The sequence below is a fragment of the Culex quinquefasciatus genome, chromosome 2 (genome assembly GCF_015732765.1).
Source record: "Culex quinquefasciatus strain JHB chromosome 2, VPISU_Cqui_1.0_pri_paternal, whole genome shotgun sequence".
NCBI lineage: Eukaryota > Metazoa > Arthropoda > Insecta > Diptera > Culicidae > Culex > Culex quinquefasciatus.
This window is the reverse complement of record NC_051862.1, coordinates 95,877,706-95,887,966: the sequence shown is the minus strand read 5'-3', so window position 1 is coordinate 95,887,966 and position 10,261 is coordinate 95,877,706. Positions and strand designations below refer to the sequence as shown.

Here is a 10,261-nt window from a genome sequence, read left to right as displayed (position 1 = left end):
AAGACAGAGAATGCTTAACTTTGCTGGTAAATACAAGATAAAACAAAGAGAACCATAGTCTCTATGGATCAATCTAGTGCCCAAACCCTTGAAGAGAGCTCACAAGCTGTAGTGACGGTCGCTGTACCCTCTGATATTTTGATGCAGGTATCATCAAATCATAGTTTTTGTCTTACACTCATTTACAACAAAGCTCTCGACCCACGATCGTAATTGGTAAACGGTAAGTCGTAATTTTTCGATAGAAGTTTGAGATTATTCGATCGTAATTTCTCGATCTAGCCATTCTCCCCTAGTTCCGGAATTGGAGTTCAATCTTTTTGAGGGCATTCATTTTTTCTACTGTTAAAAAGAACTTTCTATATCATCGTTGATCGGAAGGCACGCTGACGGTTTGGGTCATGTATTAAGTTTTGAAAAAACTGTAACGAGAGTTTTCGTGTGTTATCCAGAAATCCCTTCCGATAGCATCATAGCTCGGATGGCTCAGCGGCGTGTTTATCGGAAGGCATCGAAAAATCAATACCTTATCCTACTAACAGACATAAAAAAAAGCATATCATTCACGAGATGCTTGGATGAGGTGCTGTGGATTCAAAGGTCTTAGGAATGGTGCGACATGCTCCATGTCTGATGAAGGAGTTATTAGGCTACGACAAACAAACTTTTTGACAGTTTGCCTACATTTGTTTGCAGAAACGTCAGCCTGCACACGTTCGGCTTTGTTTGCGAGTGTGTCAAACACAACAAATTGCGAGTTTGTTTGTTTGTCATAGTCTAATAGTTCCTTCATTTGGCAGTCAACCATGGTCACGTTCAAAGTTGCCAAAATTTTGAAATGCGAAAATGTTTTTTTGTTTTCATATAGATTAAATACAACATAAAAAAATATAGTTCAAGAGTTCAAAAAAAAAACGAAATCATAAAAATATTTAAAATGCACAATACCATAAATAAAAAGGGGTTTACATTTATTTTTTGATTTTGATTCTAAAATTAAAAAGTTCACGAAGTAAACTTTGAAATCTATTTGCATTAATCTAAATATATTTAGAAATATTTTTAAAAATATATATATTTAAAAAATTCACCAAAATAAAAACATGTAAACTGTTTTATTTTTGTATTTTTTAACCAGGTAGCCATAAAAATCTTAATTTCTTAGTTACGTAATAAATAACACTCCGTGATTCAAATTGATTAAATTTTAATTATTTTTTTAATGTTTTATTTCCCAGGGTGGATGGAATACTGTAATATGGCTTGTAGAATTTTAGATCCAAATTTATTGGTTTAAAAATCAGTCAAAAAATGTTGACTGAACTCAAAACTAGTCGATTGAAGATCACAATTCTTCGACAAGACCTTCTAATAGCATCAGCGCTCGTATGGAACGTATGTGAAGCCAGAACAAGTTTGTCATCGCAAGAAATTCAACTATTTTTGTTTTAACGAAGGCTTAGCCGCAAAACGTACTCTATTCTACGTTTTTAAACTTTATTTTTCCTAAACTTTTGCTTCTTGTCCATGTGCTGCTTGGACTTCTTCTTTTTAAACGAGTTCTCATTGTCCTCAAAGGACAGCTCTTTCGCGTCTCCCGGGCGCTTCTCCCCACTAGAAAATAAAAGTTTGAAAAATCAGTTGCTGTAAGAAAAGTGCCGAGCCATCGTTCACTCACCTCTTGATCGAAATGATCGTCGATTTGTTCTTCGCCAGCACGTTGTTCCATTCATCGTCGGTGCCCTTGATCATGAACTGGTCCAAATTTTCCTTCTTCAGCCGGGCGAGCTCCTTCTTTTGCTTCTTCTGCAGTTTCTTCACGTCTTCGGCGAGGTCTTCGTTGATGCTCTTGTCCAAGGCGACCAGTCCCGCACCGGTGTTCAGGTCGCTCTCGTTTGCCATCGTACTCTCGATGGTGCTCTCCAGGATCGAGTGCACGTACTTGGTGAGCTTCTTCATGCAGTCGTAAAACTTGGCCAGCACCTGGCCGCTGGGCATGTTGAACTCTTCGGCGAGGGCGTCCATGGTCTTGTGCTGGAGGCCGATGCCGAGCAGGATGGCTTTTTGCAGCGAATCGATGTTGGCGCTGGCCATTTTGGACTGGAAGTACAGCTGGGCTAGGTCCAGGGTCAGATCCATGATCAGTTTGTACTCGACCTGGTTGCGGGTGTACATTTCTAGGCGTTGTACGTCGTGCGGCAGGAAGATTTCGTCGATCGTCGCTTGGGTGAGCTCCTGGCCGGTGATCTTGGCTGCGCGGTTGTCCAGCAGGGACAGGGCCATTCCGGTGGAGAACTTGCGGAACGATTTTCCCAACAGCTTGAGGACGCGCCTCCGGAAGTCTACGTAGTACTGGTTGAGCCAGTCGTTCGTCTCGACCTTCTCGACGCTGTGGCTGATGGGGGAAATCATAATGCACGAGTGTTCGCCGGTCAGGTCGTTCTCCTTCTGGCTCAAGTACACGGGGATGTACTTTTGGCTCTTCCAGAAGCGCAGCAAATCATTCGTAAGGCCAAACGATGTTCCGAGGTAGTCCAAATGCTCCGGTCGTCGTTCGGCTAGACGCTTGAGTAGGGTTGGTACCTTTTTCCTTGGCTCAATGACCTCCTTCAGCAGATTAACCTCGTCGTCGTCAATGCTTTGAATTCCGTTGTCCTCTTCCTGATCTTTCGGGTTATCATTGAGAGGGGCAAAATTGCCCTCGTAGTAACTGCGCAGCAGTTTCAGCGCCCGTTTGCCGTAACCCATCTGAAATAGAGAGTTACAATGAAAAATCCAAACCTGAAGCAACTATTCAAACTCACCCTCTGATAGTTCGGATGCGTCGCGATGCGCACAATTCGCGCCCCGCTCAGCTTCGGGAACTCCCGATCGCCGTACTGCTCGGCAATGTTCCACGGAATCAAATCTCCGGCACTTTTCGCACCCCGCGCGAGCGAGTTCTGCACCGACTGCGCGGAAATTTGACCCTCCAGGCAGACCTGAATCACGCACAGGATCTCCGGCAGCTGGTCCTTCTTGGTGATCGGCCCGAGCAGACAGAACAAGTGATGGGCAGGGGCGTCGCTCATCATCTGGAGGTCGTTGGGGCTGTTTTTGTAGTGGGACGATACGCAGATGGACACGACACGCTGGAGGAACGCTTCGGCGGCGCGGTGATACGAGAAGAGCGCGTCCCGATCGATGTAGTAGAGCTCGCAAGCGTCCGGGGTGGGGCAGCCAGAGTTGAGGTTCGCGACTACCGAGGCGTCCAGACAGAGCAAGGAAGTTAGCCAGCTTTCGACGGGGTCGGCCGGGTTGTAACGGATCGATTCGTCCAGCTTGATCGGGGGTGGAGCGCTGTTGTCCTTTTGGATTTGCGAGAGCAGTTTGAGGCTAAGGGAGCGACCGGTTCCTTCGTAGCCGTTGATGGTGGAGGCCATGAAGACGAGGTACGGCCCGAGCATGGCTTTCACCAGTGGGAGAGGGATGGCGGCGGCTTCGTCGATAACCAGGAGATCGGCGGCATTTAGCAGATGTGCATCGGAAGGGGAAATGTACTGAATCGTTTGCCGGTTATTCCTTGTTACGTTGATCCTGATGATGGCCTTGTTAAAGTCCGGATTCGTAGATCGGATGATGGTGTAATCCGTGTGCTCCTGGTAATCCAGGGCGTCGAATCCCTTCATGACAAACTCGAAAAGAGTCACCAAATTCTCCGGCGACGGAGAAGTGATGTAGATATTGACATAATTGAACGCAACGGCCGCCGAAATGGCCAGTCCCATGGCGGCGGACTTGCCACGACCACGTCCGGCAGTCAGCGACGTCGGTGGCTTCAACTGTTTCTCCGCCAGAGCGTCAATAAACTGAGCAACAGCCTTGGCCTGGTCGTGAGTTTTGCAAATGTTGACCAGCGGCCCAGCCGGAGGCGTATCCGAGAGGCTCTCCTTCAGCTCTTCGAGCATTTCATCGTTGGCACTCTTGCGAATCGCGTTGCCCTCGACCGGTCTCACCTCAGCGGTTTTCGACGACAGCGGAAGAACCGTAAGATCGTCGTTCACCAGCAAACAGCGCGAACAATCCGCAAACGAGAGGATCAACCGTTCGTTGAACCGACACGTGACATCCTGGTGGGCCTCGGTCCTGTATCGCTTGTGCACATCCATACTCATCGTGTACAGCTGCTTCAGCGAGTTGATGGTCTTCAGCAGCAGAATGATCAACCCGCCTCCCTCAACCGTCTCGACGGTTCTTGCCAACAAATTCGGCGTCAACGCCTCGAAATCCTGCAGCACACAAACGCCGTACGTTTTACCCAGAATCGTGTGCGTGTCCTTGTAGTACCTGCCGTGAATCGTCGTCGACACCCGGAACGTATCGAACAGATCCGACTCGTTGATATCAATCTTGCCGGCTTGAATCTTCTTCGCCCGTTTCTTCCCGTGACTAAAAGCAAAAACAATATTCCATTAAATCGCTCAGTGACCAGTTACTCACCAAACTCACTTCGAAATGGCCTCGTCCTTGTTCTTGTAGCACCACAGCACCGTGGGCCGCGCCTTTACGGACGCCTTCGTCAGCATATCGTACAGAATCGGTACCTGATCGCGACCCTTGTCCCCGACCACCACGAACATGGTCCGGTGGCCGAGCTTGACGCCGTTTTCGATCATCACCCGGATGCGGTTGTCGATCTTTTTCTTGACCATTGTGGCGACGGGGGGGTGTTGGAACCAACGGGGAACCGAAATTAACTAGATTTACCGACGGGCCACGGATTTCACGTGTTTTCGAACGACACGCGCCAGGCAGAATAATCAAAACAGTGCGGCGGTGTTTTGACAGTTTGGCGAGCACAGGGTGACTCGTTTTGATTGGTTGTTTTTTGGGGCACGGAGGGAAATCGAAATTTAAATTCAGTATACAGACTCGTTGAAAACGGTGTACAGAAAAAAATCGAGAAGAAATTTCTTAAAAACTGCAGTGCAATTTAGCCAGATAAAAGGAACTAAATTTTTGCTTATTGATCTTTAAATTTGGATTCGTTTCAAAATAAATTTAAGTTTTGAAATCAAAAATAAATATTTAAATTTGAATTAAATATCAAAAAATTATTAAACGCATGCAACCATTTGAAAAGTTTTCATGTATGTTCTGTTTACAAACACTGGTCAACAAAATACAACAAAAAGTCAAAAAATGTGCGGAATATTTTGCTTCATTTCCAAAGCGGATTTCACCGGAGCCTACGAGGAGATCGTAAGAGACCTAAACAGGAATTAATTCTAAATAATTAAATCCCACTCCATCCACCTTAACAGCTGTCCCAATGCCAGTGCCACCTGCAGAACCGCGGTCCCGACGAGACCGGCCAGCTCAAGTTCGATTCCCGGGTGCTTCTGCTTGGAACGGTCCTCTGGCAACAGGGCGCGACTCCATGCCGTCAACCCGTCGAAGATGACCGGTTCGCACTTCTCTTCAACGGGGATCTCTTCATGGAGCGCGATGGACCATCCGAGGACAGCGATACCCGGTGGTTGTTCCAACAGATTGTGGCCACGAGGGGTGAGGCTAAGGAGTTGCGGGAGCTCTTTGGGGTGTTAAAGGGGCCGTTTAGTTTGGTGCTGCTGGATAAGGTCCGCCGGAGGGTTTACTTTGGACGGGATTGCTTCGGGAGGAACTCGTTACTGGTGGCTGTTTCGGATGATGGAATCGTGGTGAGCAGTGTCCTTGGTGAGTTCTTTGGGAAATTGTTTACGATGTTTTTGTCTAATGAGATCTATGAATCAACAGGTAACAAGGTTCAGCAGAAAACAGTAGAACTACCCCCAAACGGAATCTATTACGTGGACTTGAGTGAAGACAATCTAGATCTTCACATTTTTCCGTGGAACACCAAAACGGAAGAATCGGAATCAGCTCTAAATGTAACGTTCGAAGATCCAATTGAACTTCCATGGTTGCATTCAGTAAACAGCGAGATCAGCTTCAACTACCACGACCTTCTGAGAGGTTCCAACGTAGAACCTGAACAAGTCTTCAACTTTCTGTTAAGCAATCCAGCAGTCTCCAACCTTTGCCACGACCTCATCCGACTGCTTGAACAATCCGTACGTGAACGGGTCGTCAACACACCATTATTCTGTCGAAAATGCCTTCCCTTACGAGAACCTTGTCCACACCCACGACTCGGAATCCTCTTCTCCGGTGGCATTGACTGCACGATCATCGCCCTTCTAGCCGATCGCTTCGTCCCGGAATCAACTCCAATCGATCTGCTCAACGTGGCCTTTGAGAAAATCGTTCGTCCAAACGGGAAGAAACATCCGTCCACCGTTCCTCCACCCATCGACTGGAACGTCCCGGATCGAGTGACGGGAAGATCCACACTTCAGGAACTCCAGCGATTACGCCCCAATCGACGCTGGAACTTTGTCGAAATCAACATAACGCGCCAGGAGTTGAACGACCACAAGCGCCGCATCTCCGACCTGGTCTTCCCGCTCAAGTCCGTGCTGGACGAGTCGATCGGGGCCGCGCTGTGGTTCGCGTCGCGCGGTCACGGAACAACTGATGAAGCTGTCGGATATCGGTGTGACGCTCGGGTTCTTCTGCTGGGATCCGGTGCGGACGAACTGTTTGGCGGATATTCCCGGCATCGGGTTGCTTTCTATCGGGACGTGCGGTCAAAAGATGGTCCAAGTGACGCGGAAGTTGAGCAGGGTTTCCGGAGTTTGGCGGCGGAGTTGGAGCTCGACTGGAATCGATTGCCAAGTAGGAATTTGGCACGGGATGATCGGGTAATCGGCGATCATGGAATCACGCCGCGGACGCCCTATCTTCAGGAGGACTTTGTAGCGTTGGTTCATGGTTTGGGAGCTTCCCAGAGGTGTTACTATCCGCTCGGGGCTGGAGTCGGGGACAAGCTCACGTTACGCCTGTGCGGATATCGGCTGGGATTGCGAGAATCAACCTGTTTGCGGAAACGAGCGCTGCAGTTTGGCTCGAGGATCGCCGACCGGAAACAGAATGCGGCCGACGAGTCAACGTTTCTTGCGGAAGGTTAGTTATGTCACAGATAAATCCGGAATGGCGTAGAGACTTCAAGGACGTGATATGCAGTCATTCAGTTCGGCATTTAAAGCACAAGTTTTAATAAAGAAAGTTTAAAAGTTACCTTAGAATCGAATCTTCACTGCATCATTTCCAGCTCTTGAATCTCCATCTCCTTCTCCACGATCTGGCTCATCACGCTGTCCAGATTGTCCTGCAAACGCTGCCGCAGCGTCTGGTTCTCGATCGTACGGATCTCTTGCTCCTTCTGGATGCGCTGCGTCTTCAGATCGCTCAACTGCCGGCGCAGTTCGTACAGCCGGCTGCTCACCGTGTCCCGCGAGGACGCCATAAACTCGGACGATTCCTCGTTATCCGAGTCCAGCCGAGAGTTGTCCCCGTACTTCGAAACCGATCCCGACTCCATCTTGCTGCGCGATCGACCGCTGCTTCCCTCGCCAGCTCCCCCGCTGAACATGCCCTTCTTGAACTCCGTGGCGCCGTGCCGATCCGACGATTGCGTGCCCTGGAACGAGCTCGAGTCCGACAGGCGACTGTCCTCGGCCTCCGCCGACAGCCGGCTGCTCTCGTCGATGTCGATGCTCTTGTTGATCGGATTGTCGTCCTCATCCGAGTCCGAAACTTCCTCGCCGAAGATGTCGTGCTCGCCGACGTCCTTGTTGGCCGCGCTCTTCTTGCTTCCCTTCGAAGGACTCTTGTTCGGCGCGTTAAAGTCCTTCTTATCATCCCCGCCCGTCTTGTTTGGATCTTCGTCCTCCGTAATCAAATCCCACTTGACATTGACCGCTTCGTTGTCCACCCGGAGCAGACGCTTCACTTCCTTCTCGATTTCCGGCGCCTCCACATACTTCTTCTTCAACGTCTTCCGGAAGCGACGCTTGCGGACGTTCTTGCACGGCGGTGTTATTCCGTGCGGCCAAAGGTACTTCTTGTCCACCTTGTTCGGGTCTTTTTTCTTGTTCTTGTTCGGGGATTCCTCCTCCGCCGACGGCAGATCCGGTTCCTCCTTGCAAATCATCTGCAACAAAACAATCAATCAACAATCGCTAATCACAGTCCTACCAAAGAAACCAACTCACAATCTGGCACAAATCGGCGGTTTTGTAAAAGTTCTTGTTATCAATCGTCTTCAGCGACTCGACAATCGTCGGAAGATCCACCACTTTAACGTGCAGCAGCCAGTGGTCAAAGCGCACCTCACCGTACCGCAAGTCATTATCGAGCCGGATCGTGAGCCGATCTTTCAAGTTGTTAGCCCCACTCTGGATGGCCTCGCGGAGGACGCGAGCGGGTTCCTACGAAAAAGACATTTCCGATTAATCTGAGTGTTTGGAGAGGCAAACAAGGCATCCACTCACCACCGGCATCCGCATGATTAGCTGCGTTTCCAGCTCCACTTCCTCCTTGCGGGGTTCGACCTTTTTCTTTTCCATCGTTGTGATTTGAGGAAAATTGTTTTAATTCGATGAAAATCGGGAAATTTCTCGGGTGCTGCAAAAAAGTTGAGCTGACGCGAAAATGTTGTTGTGTCAACAGAGCAAGGCGAGTGCATTGCAAAAGGTGAGCGTGAGAAAATTGACAGAAACGGTGACCCAGTGCTGCCAAATCTACCAAATTGTCTCAAAACAGGCGTGATTGTTACGAAAATTTGTATTTTGGTATCGAGATGTCTGTACGTATCGGTATAATACCTAGATTTTTTTTGTAAAGGTGATATGAAACATATGAAACACAATTAGCAAAAAAAAAAATCTTCGGAAAACCGAGCCTTTTGTTAGGTTTTTTGGTGATCCGACTTAGGTACATAGTTGAAGAAAAGTAGGAGCACTTTTCAAAAGGCAATTTGTATAGAATGACATTTCCTGGGGGAGCGAATGAAGTAAGCTTACAAAATTATTTGAAAGTTCAAAAAATAATGATTCAAAAATTAAGTATACAAAAACAGTACACAAAACAAAAAAAAAGAATACTTTTAAAATTCTAATAAAAAACTTAACATTTTTTTTAATTTTTAAAATCCGAGTGTTTCAAATACACAAAAAACTGCAAAAAGTCGTCTCCATGGGTCCTGTCCGGTAGAGCCACTGGTAGGCAGTTGGACTCACAATCCAAAGGTCGTCATTTCGAATCCCGGGGTGGATGGAAGCTTAGGTGTGAAAGAGGTTTGCAATTGGGTCCTAAAATAACGATAAAGCTTATTTTTCTGAGTACAATGACCCTTTGAACGACCACAAAGGATTTAAAATGGATTTTTAGTTGAATTAAAAAAATTAGCTTCATGGTCCTTCTTGACAGAAAAGGTCCTACTTGACAGCTCGTGCCAAGGGGATCATAAATTCATCAATCGAAAAAATGTTATCTTGTCAATTTTTTTGCATTAAAATAAAAAAAAGTGATTAGAAATGGTTTTTAATCGTGTTTTTTACCGTTGTACATAAAAATTGACATAGGGCTTTAGAACCCAATTGGATACTAAAGTCCTATGTCAATTTTTTATGTACAACGGCAAAAAACACGATTAAAAACCATTTCTGATCACTTTTTTACATTTTAATTCAAATTTTTTTTTGACAAGACAACATTTTTTCGATGGATCAACTATGGTCCCCTTGGAACGAGCTGTCAAGTAGGAGCTTTTCTGTCAAGAAGGACCGCAAGGTTAATTTTTCAAAATTGATTTAAAAATCCATTTTAAACTCTTTGTGCTCGTACAAAGGGTCATTGTACTCAGAAAAATAAGCTTTATCGCTGTAAACAATAATATCAGCAATCTAAGCTTCATTTTAGGACCCAATTGCCTCAAAATTCAAGCCTTCGGACACCTCGTTTCGAGAAAATTCTCGCAATCGAGAACGCCAAGGCAATGGTACTCAAAACTCAAATGTGCAAAATTCAAAGTCCAAAAAAAAAAAATTGAAAAAATTATTCAAAAATTTTCATGGTTAAATTTTACAATTGTCAAAAACAAAAACTATAAAATAAAAAAAAATGTATAGAAAAATTAGAGAAAAAAACTATTTCCAAAAGTTTAAAAAAAAACAACATAAAATACAAAAAACTAAAAAAAAATAAATTTTATCTTAAACAAATTATAACAGATGTCTAAAATTAATTTTAAAACAAATACAAAATAGAGAAATAATTTACTTATATTTGAAAAATATATAACAATAAAATATAAACATCAAAACTTAGTTTTTTTCAT

The 10,261-nt window shown here is 45.9% G+C and overlaps 3 protein-coding genes across 3 annotated transcripts; 1 reads left to right on the top strand and 2 right to left on the bottom strand.

Moving 5' to 3' along the window:
* Positions 1 to 1,440: 1,440 nt before the first annotated feature.
* LOC6041146 (RNA cytidine acetyltransferase) lies at positions 1,441 to 4,823 on the bottom strand. Its single transcript, XM_038250528.1, has 4 exons — positions 4,489 to 4,823; positions 2,805 to 4,428; positions 1,679 to 2,748; positions 1,441 to 1,614 (listed from the first exon to the last, which is right to left on the bottom strand). The coding sequence occupies exons 1-4, from the start codon at positions 4,689 to 4,691 to the stop codon at positions 1,491 to 1,493; spliced, it is 3,021 nt and encodes a 1,006-aa protein (XP_038106456.1). The 5' UTR covers positions 4,692 to 4,823; the 3' UTR covers positions 1,441 to 1,490.
* Positions 4,824 to 5,130: 307 nt separating this feature from the next.
* On the top strand, positions 5,131 to 7,163 carry LOC6041145 (asparagine synthetase domain-containing protein CG17486). Its single transcript, XM_001850393.2, has 3 exons — positions 5,131 to 5,241; positions 5,304 to 5,715; positions 5,776 to 7,163. The coding sequence occupies exons 1-3, from the start codon at positions 5,182 to 5,184 to the stop codon at positions 7,047 to 7,049; spliced, it is 1,746 nt and encodes a 581-aa protein (XP_001850445.2). The 5' UTR covers positions 5,131 to 5,181; the 3' UTR covers positions 7,050 to 7,163.
* On the bottom strand, positions 7,120 to 8,595 carry LOC6041144 (transcription initiation factor TFIID subunit 7). The gene is made up of 3 exons (XM_001850392.2): positions 8,415 to 8,595; positions 8,136 to 8,351; positions 7,120 to 8,074 (listed from the first exon to the last, which is right to left on the bottom strand). Exons 1-3 carry the CDS (start codon positions 8,487 to 8,489, stop codon positions 7,175 to 7,177), a joined length of 1,191 nt encoding a protein of 396 aa, XP_001850444.1. The 5' UTR covers positions 8,490 to 8,595; the 3' UTR covers positions 7,120 to 7,174.
* Between the last annotated feature and the right edge of the window lie 1,666 nt (positions 8,596 to 10,261).

Excerpts from the sequence above, each read along its gene's own strand:
- LOC6041146 (XM_038250528.1), bottom strand. The coding sequence starts at position 4,691 with ATGGTCAAGAAAAAGATCGACAACCGCATCCGGGTGATGATCGAAAAC. Across the intron at positions 4,429-4,488 it reads AAGGACGAGGCCATTTCGAA|TCACGGGAAGAAACGGGCGA; the intron begins GTGAGTTTGGTG and ends TTTTGCTTTTAG. Across the intron at positions 2,749-2,804 it reads CGCATCCGAACTATCAGAGG|ATGGGTTACGGCAAACGGGC; the intron begins GTGAGTTTGAAT and ends TCTCTATTTCAG.
- LOC6041145 (XM_001850393.2), top strand. The coding sequence starts at position 5,182 with ATGTGCGGAATATTTTGCTTCATTTCCAAAGCGGATTTCACCGGAGCC. Across the intron at positions 5,242-5,303 it reads CCGGAGCCTACGAGGAGATC|CTGTCCCAATGCCAGTGCCA; the intron begins GTAAGAGACCTA and ends CCACCTTAACAG. Across the intron at positions 5,716-5,775 it reads CGTGGTGAGCAGTGTCCTTG|GTAACAAGGTTCAGCAGAAA; the intron begins GTGAGTTCTTTG and ends ATGAATCAACAG.
- LOC6041144 (XM_001850392.2), bottom strand. The coding sequence starts at position 8,489 with ATGGAAAAGAAAAAGGTCGAACCCCGCAAGGAGGAAGTGGAGCTGGAA. Across the intron at positions 8,352-8,414 it reads TAATCATGCGGATGCCGGTG|GAACCCGCTCGCGTCCTCCG; the intron begins GTGAGTGGATGC and ends TCTTTTTCGTAG. Across the intron at positions 8,075-8,135 it reads CCGCCGATTTGTGCCAGATT|ATGATTTGCAAGGAGGAACC; the intron begins GTGAGTTGGTTT and ends GTTTTGTTGCAG.